Source organism: Asparagus officinalis, chromosome 9, assembly GCF_001876935.1.
Source record: "Asparagus officinalis chromosome 9, Aspof.V1, whole genome shotgun sequence".
Lineage (NCBI taxonomy): Eukaryota > Viridiplantae > Streptophyta > Magnoliopsida > Asparagales > Asparagaceae > Asparagus > Asparagus officinalis.
This window is the reverse complement of record NC_033802.1, coordinates 48,145,256-48,166,185: the sequence shown is the minus strand read 5'-3', so window position 1 is coordinate 48,166,185 and position 20,930 is coordinate 48,145,256. Positions and strand designations below refer to the sequence as shown.

General features: G+C 36.4%; 2 protein-coding genes across 3 annotated transcripts; one reads left to right on the top strand and one right to left on the bottom strand.

Annotated features, from left to right (window-relative positions):
* Positions 2,674 to 3,501, bottom strand: LOC109823429. Its single transcript, XM_020389705.1, has one exon. The coding sequence runs from the start codon at positions 3,499 to 3,501 to the stop codon at positions 2,674 to 2,676; it is 828 nt and encodes a 275-aa protein (XP_020245294.1).
* On the top strand, positions 6,311 to 19,935 carry LOC109824564 (ethylene-responsive transcription factor-like protein At4g13040). 2 transcript variants are annotated; one of them, XM_020391192.1, is made up of 7 exons: positions 6,311 to 6,448; positions 10,829 to 10,896; positions 13,314 to 13,444; positions 13,951 to 14,020; positions 15,828 to 16,008; positions 19,306 to 19,427; positions 19,533 to 19,935. In XM_020391192.1, the coding sequence occupies exons 2-7, from the start codon at positions 10,854 to 10,856 to the stop codon at positions 19,667 to 19,669; spliced, it is 684 nt and encodes a 227-aa protein (XP_020246781.1). In that variant the 5' UTR covers positions 6,311 to 6,448; positions 10,829 to 10,853; the 3' UTR covers positions 19,670 to 19,935. The 2 variants fall into 2 exon arrangements, with proteins under 2 accessions (XP_020246781.1, XP_020246780.1); XM_020391191.1 differs by having other exon boundaries at positions 6,312 to 6,448; positions 13,951 to 14,035.

Below are 20,930 nucleotides of genomic sequence, written 5' to 3'. Positions count from 1 at the left end.
AACTCCCCTCTCACCCAATTAAAACCAATTGAATTCCAAATGACGAAATAACACCTCCAGTTCTTAACTATTTACCTATGATGCCACTTTACCTCTGAAACTCCTGTGGGCCCCACTTTGTCGTCCCGGATTGACCTCCGAATTTTCCGCCTCCACCAGCCGGCCATTTTGGCTTTGAGAGTTATTTTTGCGTGTAGGTCCTTGACTTTTGTCAATTTGAACTGTGCTTGAAGTAATGGTTGAAAGTTGTATAATAAGATGATTATGACAGGTAAGGACGGTGACCTGCATGTTGTAGGTTCCGAGGATGAATTTGTGGTAATCAAATAAATTTCATTGAATTTTTTAATTAAAAAATAATTTAAGAAATTTAAATATTGTTTATATTAGTGTATCTAATGTTTACATTACAATGATCGATAATCTAATTTCAGTTAGAGCAAGGGCAGCAAGCTCCCTTCAGAGCTCTCAAGGCTGACGTGGCCATGGCAAACTTCTTCCCCCCCTCCAGCAAGCTCCCAAACTCTCCCAAGCCTCGCTCTCAAGGCTGACGTGCCTCCTGAGAGCTTCCGAGCTCCCAAGCGCTCCACAAATTTGTGGACCGCTTGGGAGCTCCCAACTGGCCTGAATTTAACAAAAAAACCCCCCCAACAAGTAATCGTCGCAGATCTACACAAAATTGGAGTAAAAATCGAACCTTTTTGTCTCAAATCGATGAGATCGGCGGCGACGGACTTCAGCTTCGCGGGCGGCTGGTCTGTACTCCGATGGGCGGCGGTGGTTGAGTCTCCGAGGCCGCGGGTTGGGGAGCCAGAGATCCGATGGTCGGCGGTGGTTCAGTCTCTGGGTTCGTGGGTTTTTGAAGACTGGTTTGGGTTGGGGAGAAGAAGAAGAGGCATGGGTTTGGGGGGAAATGAAGAGGTTTTGGTTTGGGGGAAAATTCGTGGACATTTTATTCTCTGGGTTCGATGTTTTTGACGAAGAAATTTTTTTTTATTGTGTTTTATTCGTTGGACTGAGTGAAAAAATGAACGTTTGAAAGAAAAATTTGGCCGTTTGAGTGAAAAAATGTACCGTTGTGTAAAAAATGAAACGTTGAGAGAAAAAATTATTACCGTTGAGCTATGAGCTCCATTTTCTTGCTGTTGAACAGTAAAAAAAACCTCTATAAATTCACAATCCACAATTCACAATCCACACAACTCTCTCATAAAAAAAATTCTATATTTTCCTATCAAATTACAAATCTCATGGATCCCTCCCAAAACAACTACTATTCGCATCTCCTTACCGGTGAAGGATCGACCTTATACTCGCCGTTCTATACAGAAGTCGTAGAAGAAGGTCATCCCATCGAGTTATCGCAATCCGCAACACAACAAGTGTCATCCCAAGAAACACCGACCACAAAAAAGAAGAAGGCTTACACGCGGTCAAAAAATTGGACTGTCCACGAGGATAAGCTTCTTGTGTCTGCTTGGCTGAACACGAGCCAAGACGCCATCCAAGGTACGGGGCAACACAAAGATAAGTTTAACTTATATGTTTGATTATTCTAAATTTAACTCTTGTGTAGACTGCAGAAGTAAAAGAATTATACCAATCCCTTTATGGTAAGCCATTCGTGTTGGACCATTGCTGGGTTGAGTTGCGTCATCACCAAAAATGGAACCAACAAATGGAAACTTACAATAAGATTCGATCACAGCCGAGAAGAACCACGAACTCTGATTCCTCACCAAACAATTCCATGCCAGCGACCCCCATCGAGTTGAACATTGACTCGGATGATGTTATAGCAAGGCCTGAAGGGAGGAAAGCGGCAAAACTCAAGAGGAAACAAAATGTGGACAAATCTGAGTCCGCTAAGTCCATTATGGGAGAGGCTTTCGCGTGGATGAAGCAAACCAACAAAGAAAAAATGGAGCTAAAACAGAAGAAACGAGATGACGATATCATGAAGATCGATCTCTCAACACTCAATTCAGTTCAACGTCAATACTTTGAAATGCGTCAGGCAGAGATTTTGGAGAGGTGGATGTCCAAGGGTTCTTCCTAATTATCATATATTGTACTCGCATCGCATCCTCATTTGTTCTTCCTAGTTATCAATTAGTATCTTATATTAGATTTATGATTGTACTTGAAGTTGAAAATTTTGGCATTGAATGAAAACAACTACTTTATTAAAAATGAAATTGGCGTAGTACAACAACTTGAACTCCTTTTCTGAAATTACATTAGACATAAAGAAACTTAATCCTCGGCGATGGATCCCTTAAGCTGCCACAGATGCTCGATCAAATCATTTTTTAGTGATTTGTGTGTTTGCGTGTTCCTGATCCGATGATGATTTTGGATGAACTCAGTTAGAGGTACCGTCTGCACATGAGAAGGTTCAACGATTGGTACCGAATCAGTAAAGTCAAACTTGTTGTCTAATTGACAATCACGTTCATCTTCAACGATCATGTTATGCATTATGATACAAGCTGTCATGATATCTTTCAGCACACAAGGTTGTCAGAAACGTCCTGGTCCACGAACAATCGCAAATCGAGCTTGCAACACGCCAAAAGCTCGCTCAACATCTTTTCTTGCGCTTTCTTGTTGTTGAGCAAAGTACTTATGCTTATTTCCTCGAGGTGTTGGAATAGTCTTCACTAATGTGGATCACTCTGGGTAAATCCCGTCGGCGAGATAGTATCCCATATTATACTCGTGGCCATTGACAGTATAGTTGCACGGTGAAGCTCTTCCCTCCGCAAGTTGTGCGAAAACCGATGAACGATGTAGAATATTAAGGTCATTGTGAGACCCCGGCAGTCCAAAGAAGGCATGCCATATCCAAAGATCTTTGCTAGCTACGGCCTCCAAAATAATTGTGGGTTCATGAAAATGTCCAGTATACATACCTTGCCAGGTAGTTGGACAGTTCTTCCATGTCCAGTGCATGCAGTCGATGCTCCCAAGCATACCAGGAAAACCTCGTTGTGAGCCTTCCTCGAGCAGGCGTGCAACGTCTTCATTAGTCGGTGCACGAAGGTATTCCTCTCCAAAGATGTTGATAATCGATCGAACGAACCTCTTCACGCTCTCAACATAGTCGTCAACGGAGTCAGTGGATGCTCCATATGCGAGCATCCGCATAGCTGCAGTAATCTTTTGAAGACTAGATAGTCCTAACTGTCCAGCACCATTCCTCTTTTGGACGAAGTACTTGTCATGTTCGACGACTGCGTCGTGGATTCGAAGGAATAACGAATGCCTCATTCTGAACCTTTGACGAAAATAATAAAGAGGATAGGTTGGTACGTCAGCAAAATAATCTTGGAATAACCGATTGTGGCCTTCCAGTCGGTTTCGATGGAGCACGATACGTCGTTTGTGTTGAACTGAAGTTGAACATTTCTCTTGTTCTTCTTCCTCAACGACAACAGCTTCCATAAGAAAGAACTTCTTCATCATTTCATCATCGCTAGAGCTAGATGAGCTAGACATTTTATTCTGGGAGATGATGGGTTGAGGAGAGAAGCCGTCGAATTTTATAGGCATTAGTCGGATGACGGTCAAAGTTTGCGATACCTCGAACTTCGTGCCCAACATCGAAGACCGCTGGTTACATCGAAGACCGTGTGCGTTTCCTCAAAAGCCGCGGGTTACCTCGAAGACCGTGTGCGCTCCCTCGAAGACCGTGGGTTGCCTCGAAGACCGTGTGCGTTGCCTCAAAAGCCGCGGGTTACCTCGAAGACCGTGTGCGCTCCCTCGAAGACCGTGGGTTGCCTCGAAGACCGTGTGCAACGGTTAGAAATAAAATACAAGAGGTTTAAATATAATTAAAAGTAATGGGTGAAATATTAAAATAGAAGAGGGGTTTTTTTTATATTGTTGGAGCTCCTAACTAGGAGCTTGTTGGAGCTCCATAAAAGAAGGAGTGCCTCCCAATGTATAATTTGTTAATTTTTTATTTTGAAAAGCTTGAGAGCTCTTGAGAGCATGCTGACTAGGACTTCCAACTGGGAGCTTGCTGCACTTGCTCTTAGCTTAAAGTACAAGTGTCCAACTAAAGTAAAAAAAAAAAAAAAAACATTTTATTGTAAGTCTTTCTATAGCTCACGTGATTTGATGTTGTAGGGTCAGGGGAAATAGGTCCCACAGAGGAGTGGCTAATTTGAGTGCTTTATGAGATGTTAAAATTGGAAACGAGAGGCGTTCGTTGATGGGTAATTAAAGCCGATGTTGCTAGTCTTTTGGATCACTTGCAAAGCTAGAGTATGTGAAGCTCGTGCGCAGAAACAACTTACTGATTAATGCACGGGTCAAGATTGATCTTTACGGAAGTTACTTTTGACACTCAGATTAATTAGATGATTAATGCAGTTGAAAATAAGAGTAAACAAATTTGGGCTTGTTTGGATTGAGGGGAATAAAGGTGAAGGGAAGTTAGGGGAACCATTCATCTTGTTTGGGAACATTTAGGAGATGAAGTTATTCGCCCTAGTTCTAATAGTATAAAATTTGTTACCCCCAAATTAGGGTGTGTTTGGATTTCAATGAGGTTAAGGAAAGTTAAGGGAAACTAGTTGAGAGAATGGAAAGGAAGGAAAGGAGTTTCCCTTCCCCTTGGTTACACCCAATTTGAAGGGTAACAAATTTTATGCTATTAGAGGGTGAACCAATGGGAACTAGGGTGAATAACTTCACCTCCTAAATGTTCTCAAACAAGGAGAATGGTTCCCCTAACTTCCCTTCACCCTTGTTCCCCTCAATCCAAACAAACCCTTAGAGACTTCCCCTCCTCCCCTGTCTCCCAACTTGAGGTTCTCCCCATCATTAGGAACTGAATTATCCCTAAACAAATATTATGATCCATCATGCGAGAAATTTTTACACTTTCCATGGTGGCGTGATTGGTGGTGGTCATCGCTCCCTCTTGGGGTAGTCGATTCTTCCTTTCTCTCCATCTCCTTTTGTCAAATCTTTCTTAGGAATTGAAAGAGGGAGCTAGAAGAAGGAGAAGCTTGAGGGATCCTTCATTCCTTTGTGAGTGGATCATATTAATATTTGTTGGCAGAAGAGGATTCATATGGCCGAAGAGCTTAAATAGGACATGGACACTTGTTCCTAGGAATTAGATCTCTTTCCATGATGATGTGAGAAATTAAGGAGCATGGGGAGGTTATCCAAGCAACCAATAGCAGCTCAGCTGGGTGTAGAGTAACACTTCACCTTGGGTGGCAATCTGGAATAGTCATCCGGAGGACTTAATTAATTAGGTATTCAGCTTATGACTTTGACAACATGGCATCATAGTAGAAAAAATATTTTAATATAAATATCATGTATTAATTTTCTTTAAAGTACTTTGTTCGGTAATAAGGACAATTTTTCAAAATCAACCTATTGGAAAATTTAATCCCAGAAAACAACCTCTTTCAAACTTAATTACAAAAACCGACCTGGTTTCAGCGCCAACGCTGAAACCAGGTTGGTTTTTGTGAAAAAACTTCGGAAACTTCACGGGAGTTGAACTCCCGTGAAGTTTAAAACTTCTAAACTTCACGGGAGTTGAACTCCCGTGAAGTTTAGCAGTTCAAAAAAAAAATGAACTACGAAACTTCATGGGAGTTCAACTCCCGTGAAGTTTAGCAGTTTTACTAAACTTCACGGGAGTTCAACTCCCGTGAAGTTTCAGATAAAAATTTTCAAAAACCGACCTGGTTTCAGCTCCAGGGCTGAAACCAGGTCGTTTTTTGAAATTTTTTGCAAAAACGATCGTTTTTTAAAAATAAATAGTGAAAGATGTTGGTTTTGAAAATTTGTCGTCGGTAATAATTAATGTAGGGCTCACTTATAGCTGTTGAAATAAATTGTTTTTTAAACATATTTTCTGTGATTAGTTTAATCGAGGTATTTACTTTCAAAGTTAAGTAACATTTTAAGCATAGTTCCTTTAATTATGAAAACAATTAAGAACATTAATTATGAAAATTTCCCCATGTAAAAGGAATCAAATTACCCAAGAAAGCGACCGGCGAAGAAACCGTTTCATCATAGACTGCAAAACGAGTAGGAAAGGAAGAATCTCATCTCAGTTCCTCTTCCGTAATTCCCCACTCTAGGATATTTTAGATATTTCCTATGTGCTCGAATGGCAATTTGGGAAATCCAATCATTGGGTAGATTACACACGAAACATACGTTCCAAGCCCATCCCTTGCTCAGAAGAGAGCACGATTTAATAACAACAACAAAATATAATTAATTAATTAATTTAATTAGAAAATAAAAGATAAAGTAAATAAAATAAAAACACTGAAGAAAGAAAGGTGGTAGATGAGAGAGAGGGGTTGCCTCCTATCTTCCTCGCCAACTTCTCATCCTTCCTGTTCTGCCCCTACAGAAATCTCCGCCGGCCTTCCCATAATACCCCTGCTCCTCCTCTCAGGTAAACGAAAAGCCTCATCCTCTTCGTCTTTCTCTTATCTTTTCATGGGTTTCTCTAGTTTGACCTTCGGATGATGTTACCGATGTTGGTCTTGGTTCTTGTGTCGTTTCTGGCTGATGGGTCTCACTCATTGTGTTGTTTTAATGGGATTTTAGGAGGAGACTATGGGTTTATTTTTTGTGGGTTTTGTTCCTTTTTTTAATTTCTTATTTTTGGGTTTTGGGTGGTGGTTGGTTGACTTGACACCCTGCTATACTAGCTTTGCTGAATTTTGAAATTTTCTGTAAGTTTGGTTTATTTTGGTTCAGGTGACATTGAGTTGGAATATGTTTATGAAATTTTTTGGCAATAAAATTAGTAGAATTGGGATATAAAACCTCTCACTGAAGGAGGCTTATGCCTCTGTTTGTTTGATGGACGAGAATATGTTGAATCTGTTGTGGAATAATTAGAAAGTGGTTTTTGAAAGATGGTTCATGACTCATGTCTTTCCTTGCGTATATGGATCTAACATTATCTGTTCATGTAATAAACTTTTTTGTTTTTTGAGAGTGAATTTTGGTAATTATGTTGATAGTGCATTGGGCGTGTATGAGTTGTTCCATCTTAATTCATGAATCTTTTTTTAGTAAAAAGGCAAGATTCTCATGATACTTATTAACTAAAGAAAATAGATACAGAATATAGTCGTATATGTGAAGGGAAAGGAAGAGAAGAGGGAGAAGTTTAGTAACAAAAAGTACGAGAAAGTTTAAGTGCTAGAATATAAAAATATAATTCTCGATCCTCACCATAACTTTGGAATTTTGGTGTAATGGTTAGAGGGACTTAATTTAAGATGGTATCAGAGCCGGAGTTATGGTGAGGGTCGAGGATTATATTTTTGCATTCTAACAATAAGAAGAAGAAGATAAAAACTTTGTCAATTTTCTTAATGAAGATGTCACCTTGCTCCTGTTCAGTCATATGCTCCAGCTGATAGCACTGTTATCATACCAGAAAGAAAGAAGATGATCGTACAATCAGAAGATGAAGTGGGCCTGTATCTATGAATTTAACTCATGAGTCATATTCTTCATCTCGATGAATCGTGTGTAAAGGATTTTGTAATATGGTTCCCGCGTCACATTGGCTATTGTCTATATGCACGTGCTTTACGTCTGCTTATAAACATTCATGGACGTTTTCAACTACTTAAGGCTATAACATCACTATAGGAAATTATATATAACCATGGAAATTTCCCCATCGTTATGCACGGTCTCTTTGCACCATACTACTAGTATGTGTTACATATTTAGTCACCTCTTCAAGCCCATGTCACCACTTCCTTGTTTTGCTACATGCTGATGAGGTGTTTGTTCATTCAGTTCAGATTCTTCCTTTATCAATCTCCGTTGTAAATTTATGAAAGTAATTCTTTTTTATTTCTATAAGTGATCTTCTCTCGTTACTTTTACTTATATTGTAGTAATTCCTTGAAATAGGAAGCTTATTTCTTCTAAGTCCTTGTGGGTTGATAAAAAAGGCAAGTCCTGTAATGACTGATTTGAGTTGATCATCTCAGGTTTTCTAAGTGCATCAAGTCTCCTCTTGAACTTTCTTTCCGAAGTTTGTCTGATGTAAATTTTGTCGTTGTTCTTTCCAAACATATTTTTCTATTTGGCTTACCTCCCTCATGAAATTCTATTGGTTTTAAGTTTAACCAGCCACACGTGGAGCTAAGTTCAGAGATTATCAAAATCCTCACCGTCCTAACCTGCGGAAAAATTGAGGTTTAGTTCAAGTTTTCAGTCTTTGAGTATGCTCTACCCTCAACATCAGGACTAAAATACCTAACTCTCAATGTTTCGATTGTTTTTGCACTTCTGAAGCATCTAAAGAACAGTTTTGATTGGGTGGAAATTGTGTAACCTCCAAATTTGCTCATGGCCTCTTGGTTACTCTAGACACCAATGCTGCTTTGTTATTGCCTTTTAGTTAGCATTGACATGGTCTTGCAAATTCCTATTAATTTTCTCTATTTAAGCTTCAGACAAGGTGTTGGCTTGTAGAAGTTACTTAGGGTAGAAAAAAAGTCTATATGGCGTGAATTTAGAGTAGTGTGATCTTGCAATACGTAGTATAATATGCTAAGGCAAGAGACATATGATGTAATTTGCCACTGTCATAATTTTACGACTTTAAAATTAGAAAAGGCCGTGTCCAGAATAGATAGATCTGCCTTCTTATTGAGTACTTTTTGAGGCATGATGAGTGCTCCGGTAATTTGAATACAACTAACTACTTTTTTTAGCTTGAGAACCAAGATAAATAAGTATCCTATTGGATTATATTAACAAATCCTAGTGGATTTGTGATAAATGCTTTGTTTTTGTTGTTGTGTTAGATAATCAAGAACACAAATATGAGGATCGGCGGTTGATTCGTTATAAAGAGTCTATTCTAAGCCTTCAAACTTTATATATGACATGCCAACTCATGAACTACGATATGAGGACCAAATAGTGTTGTAGGGTGGTGCATGGAGGAAGAAGCTGAACTTTCTCACATAATACAAGATTCTCATTGGTATAGTGATATCAACAGGCAATTTGACTACAACCTTTGCTTCCTTGAAGATGTACAAGAAGGCTCCTATTGGTATAAACAGTAAATTATCATGTCATCTAGTCTGCATATATTAAGTCATCAATGTGTTACGCTCTTATAGTTCCCTAAATTCTTGATTACATCCTGTTCGAGTTAGTTTAGCGAAAACTCGTTACATGGTTATGTGTTTTATTTTATAGTGACCTTGAAGGAGATATTGAACGCATGAAAGTTCTATCTATAAACCATCAATACAGCCATTATAGTGACGTGAACGAATGAATGCCACACAAATGTGAAAGATCATGCCTATCACCATCAAGGCATCAAATAATACACAGCGAAAGCAAAGGTTTAGAGATCTTTCTATATGGTTCATAAGAAGTTTTTCAGTCAATGCCTTGACAAAATGAAAATGGTATTAGTTTGTGTGCTTCCTAACCTCTGTGCCTACCTCCCAGCTTTGGTTTGGTTTTGGCCTTCTTCGTTCTCCGACATTGCTATAATTGGCATGTGCACATGCTTTTCTTATTATTTTTTCATTATGCTTGGTCCTTTTTAGCAGCACAAAGGAATAATAACGCAGATTAAAGAAAGAAAGAACACTGAAAAATCACAGATATATAGGGATTTAACGAGGTTCAGAAATCAATGTAGTTACATACGTCTTGGGAGTATAACCAGTTCACAATTTCACTAATATTATGAAGGATTAGAACCATTCTCTGAAACTCTAAACTCACTTACTCTCAGTGTTTTCAAAGGCGCGCGCCTCATGCGCCTTACGATGCGGGCGGTGGCGAAGCGCCCCACTTCTGATGCAACAGCGCATTTTGCGCCTCACGTACATCCTTACTTTGTGTAGGGTGCATGTAGTACATATCCTCGTATAGTTTTGTTTGTTAAAATTTCAATGGAGTCTTTATACTTGATATTCCATATCCTAAAAAGCAAAATAAATCCATTTTGCACCATTACTAATCCTTTGCTTGAATATTAGTCTTGATGTAATATTTGATTTGAAAATTTATGAATTTTGCTACTATGTTGGGTGTTAGCATTAGAAATTAATGCATTATATTGTAATTTTGTAGTAAGATATTATTTATCATGACATTTTTCATGTGAATTCTAAAAACATGTTCTTTCGCGCTTGATTATATATTTTGAAAAATTATGTGGGCGGTGTGCGCCTCGCATCACTTGGGCGCGCGCATCGCGTTGCGCCTTGCGCATGTGCGCGTAAAGATGTTTTACGCCCCGCATTGCGCCTCACACATTGATAACACTGCTTACTCTGGCATCTATATATTTTTTTGGGATAAAACTTCAATAGGCTGCTGAGATACATATTTGTCATTGGGTTTCTGTGTAAAGGGCCAAAATTACAAAAGCAGCCACACTGTTCAAATGCCAAAAGAATTTTGTTTCGTGTCCGGGCCCCAGCCCACCATCCAAACCCCCCACCCTCCCCCACCCCCACCCCGATAGTAGGGGTGCAATTCTGGGATAGGGTACTAATGTATTATTCATGTCAATCAGGCTCCAAAAATAATGATAATAATTCAAACTTCGCTTTAAAATATTACCCGAGGTCACTAATATTGGCAATGTGTGATTGGTGTAGCACAGTCGCTGAATAACACTCCGTTGAGTTATGGGTCATTGCTTATAATAATTTTATCATTTTCGATGTTGTTGTTAATGCTCATAATGTTGTGGTTTAATTAATTCTCACTCTTGAGTATTGCCCTTGGATTCATGAATTTATCTTGCTAAATATTCCAGTGATATCAGAGGACTTCAGTAAAGCATGGTTAGCCTAAGGAGACGAAGGCTTTTGGGGCTATGCTCAGGTATATTTCACTACTCCATGCCATAATTCATTCTGAGTAATTTTATATAGTGAAGATGCTTACTACAGACATCAGTTCATTTATGTTCGGATTGATCTCTTCACATAAATGTTCATACTTAGAATCATCTGGTGCTACCTTTAGTGGCGGTGCTAGGAATTTCGGCAAGGGGGGTCCAAAAAATTGTTAAACCCTCACCTACAAGAATAGAAGATATTCGACCTCTTTTAAGAAATTGTTCCGTGATTGAGTCATTATGTTAGTCCCTTAAATCTTTCATATTTTGAAATTAGTCCCTCAAATCATGGAAATTGCTATTAGATCCCTCAATTTTTGACTTATTTTTAGATTAGTTCCTCCACTCAAGAATATAAGTAGTGAGTGGAGAGATTAAATTTGAAAAAAAAGAATATGAGAATTGGAGGAGCTAATAGTCCACAACGATAGATTTTAATCGTAATTCCTTTAATTGCTACTCCTATTCTTAATTGGAGGGATTAATTTGTAAATAAGTTAAGAATTGAGGAGCCTAATGGGAACATTTGAGTGGCTAATTTCAAAGTAACCTAAGAATTGAGGGACCTAATAGCAATTTCCATTTATCTGAGGGATAGATTCAAAATATGAAAGTCTTAAGGGACCAATATGGAAAAAATACCAATACCTATAATTGATTACTTTACTCCTGCAGTCAGTTATTAATATATGAAAGGAAAAAAATGTGGAAGTTGTGCATAAAAGCCTTATCGAGGCTTTCATTACGAATTTTCAATCTTAATATTATGAGTAATTCTTCTTGGACCCCAATTGAGGGACCTTTCATTGGACAGCTGAGTTGGCTACCTTCCATGCTGGCAACTAAACAAAGAATAACAAAGTTAGTTTCGGTTGTATTGAAATTAAAGAAAGAAATAATTTGGAAAGAAAATAAATGACTTTCCATCTTCTCCATCTCACCAGTCATCAGCCACCTTCACTTGCCATCTCATTTATACGAATAAGTTCAACTGTAGAGGAGCAAGGTTTTAAATATCGGATATCGGGGAAATATCGGATGACCAAAATTCATATCGGATTGCGGATATCGGGGAAATATCGGGGATATGTGGTAAATATCGGAATGCCATAATGAATGTTTGCATACATAGTATAATACATTAAAATGTAATCTCAACATATGTAATGAAATTTAAGCATACAAAATATGAATAATATATGTTTAGGATCACTAATCAACCTTCTAAAACAAACAAAAGTGCAAAGCAACGTTGCAACATTCGATCTACTTTTTTTAGGGTAAAACGTCATTTGATATAATGGGAAAATCTTGATATCTCGCCCAAAAATTCCAAACACGGTATATTATTTTGCAACAAGTTATATAAAAAGATATATTGGTCCACATATCGGCTAATATATCGGTCATATCGGGGATTTATCAATCAAAATAGCCAAAAAACGGTAAAGGATATTTAAAGACCATATCGGTTGCGGCAAGCCCTGTAAAAGGATATATCGGGGGATATATCGGGCCATGTCGGGGATATTTAAAACAATGGAGAGGAGCGAGTCAGGCGACAACATCAATAGAATATGAATAATTTCAACGTGAGAGGAGCGAGGCAGGCGACGACATCAATAGGATGGCGGACTGAGATGCCAATTATAGCGAGAGCACGGCAAAGTCCGTGATTTCCATGATGATGAAAGCATGGTGGTGATAGCAATGACGTTGCCAGCGGCACGAGCACTGGGTATTGGAGTTGTCCCACAGCATGAGCATGAGGTATTTGCGTTGCCTGCAGCATGAATTAAACAAGGGAACAGAGTTGCTCTTGAGATGAGTTCTTTCCAACGAAAGTGCCCTTGTTGGTAGCGGAGGCGAGGCCAAAAAGACACATATAGAAGAGATGGGAAAAAGACACCTTAGAAGAGGTGGGATGCTTGTAGCCCTTGGATCTGGGCAGAAGGATTTAGGTTAGATGGTATTGTTGCCGAGATGGGAAACTTGGATTCCATGGTGGCTTGGAGTTTGTTGCAGAGATAGGAAGGTTGTCGCCTTTGGGTTTGCACACAGGTCTTTGAGTTCCATGACTGCTTAGGTTTTTCCGCAATAGCAATGGCTGCTTGAAGTTCGCTGTGACAGAAGATGAGACACTGACTAAAATGCCCTTCCTGTATCACTAATATCCTGCAACTAATGCTGATTCATTTTTTCCACATCATTGAAATTTTCCAACTGCACGTGCCATGTCAGCTGTTCCAGGATGTGGTCCCATAATATGGGTCCTGCTAGCAGCACTCTAATATTATAGCTTAGCATTTTCAGTTTTAACAAAAAATAACTCATTTTGCTTGGATAATTCTAATTTCTATTTGTCTTTTCAGTAAATTGACAAGTTATCTACAATTTTCAGGGAGAAATTCTGTTCCTGTTCAGCTTCCAGGATCCACTGAGAATGGAAGTATTATGGAAAATTCTAATAAGACTGTAAAGCCATTCAGTGTGCATCCTTTGCCTTCATTTATTCTCAGCCATCAAAAACCGGTAAACCCAGATCCGTACATTATTCATGTTCTTAATATTTACATTTGGTTTGTCCGTTCTGTGATTTCTTTTATTTATATTAGTTAGGAGCACCTGAAATCACATTGATATATGAACTAATTCTATCCACTATTTTGTTGGAATAATTAACTTGAACATGTGAAGTAAAATAGTTATGGTAATATATTTTTAATTTGAAAAATATTGTGAGTGCCACCAACTATGAAAGTAAACAACTATCATAAATTTTACGAACTGCTATCGTTGATTAGTCGAAGGATTTGCGTATAAAGATTTACCCTCTCCTCATGTCTGTGTGCAAATGCAACCCTCTTGTGAAATAATTACATGAAGAAGTGCTAGAATGTTCAACAGTAACTTTACATCCTTTGCTCTAAAGCGCTACATCTCTGCTCATGAATAATATTTGAAGGTATTTGTAAATAAAGTTCTTTGTTTAATCTGAGTGAGGTTTTGATAATTTAGTGGTCATATTTGTTCTACAGACAAATATTTCTGAAGCCAGCTTTGCCTCTTCTAATGCTTCTGCTTCTAGCTCATCAAAGGAGGACACAGGTAACTATTATCCAGGTTAGTTCTTCCCTGATCAAGGAAGATACTGTGTCAAAGGATTTCTTTAAGGCGATAAGAATTATTCTATTGATGAACTCTCACCAAGAGGAGACACTATTGATTAAACGTGAAATTAAGGAATTTTTATTCTTTACGGAAAATTTGGAAGAAAATACACCTTAATTAAAAATATTTATTGCTGCAGTGCCATTTAATTCACTTGATATTGAACCTTTATTCATCGATTTTTGTGGCTGAAGTTGTTGAATATTGTAGTGATAGACTGATAGTGTTATATCTAAATTCTAATTTTTCTTCAGAAGGTTATTGTTAAGGGTTTTCCCCCTAGAAACCACCTTAAAAATAGGGTAATTATACGGAAACCACCTTTCATTTTCAATTTATACATAAACAACCTTTAAAGTTGTTTTTTGTTGCAATCAACTACCTCCCATTCAAATTTTCCGCTAAAACCCCAAAATTACTTTAAAAAACTCTCATTCAAGTTATGTGTCTCTTTTTTTAGTGTTTAATTCTTGTTAGGATACCCAACTCAAGTACCTTGAACTTGAGATTTTTAAGCTTATTATTGGTTTTTTAGTGAAAATTTGACTGAGAGGTGGTTGATTGCAGCAAAAACCTATTTTCAAGGTGATTTACGTCTAAATTGAAAATGAAATGTGGTTTTCGTATGATTACCCTATTTTTAAGGTGGTTTCTAAGGGGAAAAAAACTATTGTTAACTTGAATCAGATAGTATATTGAACTTTTAGAAGACTATACTTGTCCTTTCATTCTTGCACATATATACTCAGTGTACCACATTAAATTGTGAACAGAACTCCTGGAGCCCCTTTCATGCTAAACTCTACTATCAGCAAGTTTTGGTAGGTAGAGAAGGTTACTGGCCACATATATTTGTTCTGGAAACTTTGGTTGGTAGAGAAGCTTATTGGCCATACATATTTGTTTAGAAAGTTTTGGTTGGTAGACGTGTATTTGGAATACACATGTGTTCTTATTCCTGTTCATATACACCTTATAGGAAATCTACGCTCTCTTTGCAACTGTAATATATACTAGGACTCTTGAGTCTCAAAATGTAAGTGTTAAACTAATGGCGACCTTTAGTTCATCTCCTAGTGACTTGAAATATTTACCTTTGTGGATGATTATGTTGGCTAATATCTGCTAAGCAAATAATGGTCTATCCTCAAGATTTACATTGGCCTTTGTTGATCTCACTACTCGCTTTGCAGCACAACCTTTCTTCTCTTTCTTCACATTTTATCTTTCCTTATGCCTATCGCCATAGTCATGCAACTCCATTCCCATCGAATCATTCATCATCCAATTTATGGACTAAACACATTGTTTCGGGTTTTCCTACTTTTGAACATTATTCTCTACTATGATCACACTTCCTCTACGTTATCATTGTCTTCCTTGTCACTCTCTTGTCATTGTATGCTCATAAACAACTATATCATTCCTTAAGTTTCAGTATTTCTTTGAAGCCATTTTTCTAACACTTCCTAGTTAATGGGCACTCCTCTGGATACTGCTATCCTTTATGACCTATTTAGGATACTCGACTCACTTAAGTTGGTGAGGTATTTATTTTGTTAAACCCATACATTAATTCAGCTAATTACCAAACGCAGGTTTAGTTTCATGGTTTGCGGTCTTCTGTTGGTCAAATTAGGGAACCTTAGGACAGATTGTAATAGTTGATTCAGCATATTGTTATATCTAGAAGTTGTGCTTGCAGCAAGTTCTAAAATGTTTTTATTGATATCTCTGTTTACAGGTAAAAAAGTAAAGCGCAGGAAGCGGCATAGGAGAAAGCATTATGAAGACCAGGAACCATGCATAATGAGGGGTGTCTATTTCAAAAATATGAAATGGCAGGCTGCAATAAAAGTTGACAAGAAACAGATCCACCTGGGCACTGTCGGATCGCAGGAAGAAGCAGCCAGATTGTATGACAGGTACCTATCATACATCTGATTACTGAGAAAATTTGCGATTTTCGTTCATGTTTCGGAACTTAGTGATTAAGTAACAAATAATTCTCTGTGATTTGTTTTCCATTGCCGTTGCTCTACTTGAAGCATAATAATACACAATGTGGATTTTGGAATTACTAGTATGCCACACGCGCGATGCATGTTGCATACTTGGTTTAAGAAATTATTAGTGAATAATATATTCAACGTTATTGATTCTTAAATATGTACTTACAATATAATATTTACTTATGGTATATTGATTCTCATTATATTATGCACAAAAGTTACAAAGGCCACTAAATAAAAGAGTAACATTAAACGTCTAGTATCTTGTTGGAATAACAAAAACTGCTATTAGATACAAAATTACAGAAGGTATAATAGCAAGATGGAATCACAACCGATAGAAAAATATTATTTGAATAGCTCAATTCATGGGAATTGTATAGGTCAATTTTTTAATCCAAATGAAAAAATCTCAATAAATTAATCTGGATTTCATATAAGAAATCAACATTTTTATGCAACTCAACTCAACTATATCATATATACATTTGTATATTCTGATTTACTCAATGATTAGAAGATAGATAGCGAATATGTTTTATTAGTTAATCTTTGTAGCCTGAAGGTGATAGAAACAAAGAACTTATTGGTGATTAATCAAAAAGAAGACAAACAAAGTTTCATAATTCAACATAATTATTAATGAAAGAATATATAAGATGCTTAATAGAGGTAAGAAAATGAAAAAGATAAAAAACATTGAAAGTGTTGGATTAGTTGATAGCACCTCTGAACTTAAAATGCATATGAATTGAGTAATTAGTAAAGAATTAAACCACAAATACATCTAATTAATAAGAAAGCACAACTTATGACCTATATTAAAAAGAAAAAGCACAACTTATGATAAATAGCACAAAAAGCTCTTTACAACATTGTGCGAGGCGGAAAATCTTTAAATAGCTTCGCATAAACTCCAAAAATAATATCATACATTCCTTTTTAAGTATTAAAAGATCAATAAGAATCTTACCCAATCCACAATATAAAAAAAAAGCACACTAAAAACAATCTTTAGATTTCAAGTCAGATTTATATATACTCTTAAATAGCAAGACTTCTAAATAATAACCTTCCTATAATCTATTATCCTTTTATTTTTCAAGGATTCAAGAGACAAAAAACAAATTAAGAGCTATGAATTGAACATGAGACATAGTCTTCAGCTCCATAAAAAATGTATCTTCAAGTCTACAAACCATTTGACAAATATTATTCAATGAATGCATGTGCACATACATATACAAGCCACATATATTATAAACAATTTGACCAAGGTTATCGATAGCGGATAGCAACGCGTAGCGGTGAGGCATCGCTAAGGTTATTTTGGGCTATTGCGGTAAAATAACGGTAAAAAGTGCAAAGTCAAATAGCGGTCTAATTTAGATATGTATAAATAGAAAGAAAAATTAAAGAAAAATCTAAAAAATCTAAAAGTACATATTGGATGATTTAAAGAGATCCTAAACAGAAATAGACATGTAACCATCACGTAATACCGAAGATAACTGGAGGAGTCAAAAAGTCATCGTCTTCGAGAAGAAGAGATTAGCGGTGACAGGATTGTCCTAAGAGGAGCTCACGGTGAAGGAGGTGAGAGGAAGTATCAAGATAGGTGCCAGAGGCTATGAGAGGTGGCGGGAGTATGCTGAAAATCACTGGAGACAGTAGAATGCAATGATCAAGGGTTGAGTTTAATTTTAAAAAAATAAGCCTCAAACCGTTTTTAAATAGCAGTCAAAAAGCAAATTTGAGTTTAATTTTAAAAAAATAAGCCTCAAACCGTTTTTAAATAGCAGTCAAAAAGCAAATTTCGAATGTAATCGCTCACTATTTATTGTTATGACACTATTGGCCGCTTTTACGAACAGACATATTCCGTAATATGTCACCGTTATTACGCGATAGCGTAACGGGCGATAGCGTCGCGGGAAGGGACCGCTAACGCTATTAGCGTCGCTATTGTGAGGCTATTTACCGCTATTTATAACAGTGAATTTGACAAACTTTCCATATAACATATTTCATAAACCATTGTGGTTGTGTACGAATTTGGCTTAATAGGTGATATGGTGGGTTGAAGAGAATGGATGACCGTAATTTATAGTGTAGAGAAGAAAAAAAGGTTATGTAAAGTGGAAATGAAAGAGTGGTTAGTTTGTTGGATCCATAATATATGCATTTAATTAAATAAGTTATGGAATCTTTACGAGCTGAAGAAATTAATTTAAATCTTATTATTATTAAATAAGTTATGGAATCTTTAAGAGCTGAAGAAATTAATTAAATCTTATTATTATGATGATTTGTAATTAATTTAAGGCTCATTGAATGAGACTGCGATAAATTTAATAAAGAAATTTATTAAAGTAAATTTGAAATTATCAAACTTGAGAGGGGTAAAAAGGACAATCAAAAGTTTTAGCACCTTAATCCTCTTTTATATGTAGTATAGATTTAGAATACACATATTATTAATATAGGTGTCACACTTGCATTTTTTCAAATATCGGTTCCATTTAGCAAAACCATGAAGGTGGGAATTTAGTCCCACACTAGAAAGATGGCTAGATTGTAGATGGTTAGATAGGGCTGAAATAGAGCTAATCTTTTTGAGATGATATGGGTCGACACAAATTGGCTTAAATCATCTCTGTTTGTTTTGCTTTTGCAATCCAACACTTACTAACTGATGATCAGTTACTATTATTAGGAAAAACTGGACTATTGGTCACATTTTTTGGTTCTACCTCTGATCACAATTTCAAAAAGTTCAAGAAATCCCTCATAAAATACTATGCTTTAAAATTGTAGTGAGGGCAAATTTGGTGAAATCAAAAGGCGTCCCCATTTTCTCTACAACTTCCATCAAGTTCACTAACCCTGTTTTAACACCCCACTCGATCACGTGTTAATTCTTCCATCCCCTAATGGTCTAATTAAACCTCTAGATAAATACATACAATGAAGAGAACCAACCGGTGTGCAAAAATAACACCGCTTACCTCAAGTTTGAATTCTGTCTCGCACGCAGGCAGTGGCCAAGAAACTTGTGTATTAATATGCTAGCCAATCTTTTTTCTTTTTGTTCCCTTTATTCTGTACTTGTGAGATGAAAACTTCCCATTATTTTTTGAGTTGATATATGCTTATTGTGGGATATATTACAAACGGTATTACTATAATTAACATGCCTATTTTTGACAGGGCAGCTTTTATGTGTGGGAGAGAGCCAAACTTTGAGCTCTCGGAGGAGGAGAAGCGAGAGCTGAGCCAATACAAATGGGAAGAATTCCTGACACTGACACGCAACGCTATCAACATCAAAAGTAAAATCACTATCTCCTAATCCAATATATTCAACGTTATAATCTCATGACGATCCTTGACTGTTTTCTTTATCGTATTTGCTGTCTTTCATCAATTTTCCTTAGAACATCAGAGAAGGATCGGCGTTCGGGGAAGGCCAAGGAAGACCGAGGTGCAGAACAGTAATTACGATCCAGAGAGAGGCACCGGTGTCTCCTCAATGTCTGATGATGATGAAGATGAGGAAACATCTGCAACTTGATTGTTTCTAGTGATTATAGTTTGTGGAGAATCTGAGCAATGCTAATTTTTGCAATCAAGGCCATTCATCCACATATTTATTTGTAGGTAGCATTGGTAGTTATTATTTGTTATGTTTTGGGGAGACCCTATATGGGCAAATTAGGATGGAGAAGTTAAATTGAACTGATAATAGTTGTACTTTGTTGCCCTTCTGTAGTATTGGGATAAGGCAGCCCGCAATAAGATATTTATATAATTAATTTTATCCAAATTACCCATAATGAAGTCCTCTTTATTAGATACTGGTTGATTTTCAGTTTATAATAGGACTTTCATATTTTTGGTTTAAGTTCTATATTAGGCTGTTGATACGTTCAGAGCAATTTTTTTTACTAGGTATACATTAAAGTAAAATCAATTAGCTTTAAAACTCACTACAGGATGCCACATCAGCTTCCTCCTGCGCAAATTTTTTTGACACGTGTCATCCCATCTTAACCGTCCATAGTTATAGCTATAATATCTCAACATTTAATCTAAATATCTTTATACATAGTAGAATCTAAATTTTCAGCAATCACTGTAACTTTGAGGCGATTCTTCTTAGAGAAAAACAGTATTTTTCTGCTCAATAAGGTGATTCTTCTTAGAGAAAAACAATATTTTTCTGCTCAATATACTTCTCCGAGTAAAAAAATTATCGAAAAAAATTTCTCCAATTTTTATTCTACAACCTGCAAGGCTCTTTGCTCAGAGAAAAATAATAATTATAAATTTCAGGTATTTATTCTACAACCCTCAAAAATACTGATCATTGTCATTGGAAATTTAAAGATCGGAACACGCCCGCCATCTAAGTGTCTTCAAGTTTAATTTCGGTACAACACTCTATACATCTCTAAATATGATTAATTTTATTTTATATCGTAAAGTTGTTTTTATTCATAACTTGATGCATATTTTGATTGAAAATTTTAGACTTGATTTATTGAATATATTAGAATAAAAGATATTGGATTAAAGTTTTAATTTATTTTTTATTTAAAATATATGAAAACAAAAAGCATTTTTTAATAATTAAGATTTATTTATCAAAATATCCTAAAATTTTGAATTTTTCAAAAATCTAACTTTAATTAAATTACTAAATTTGGACCGTGTTCCTATTCTTAAATTATTCTCAGTTTAATACAAATTTTAAAATAAGCAAATTCCTAAATTTTTTAAAAACAGTAATTATGATATAAATAAACATCAAAATTACTTTGAATTTTCTATTT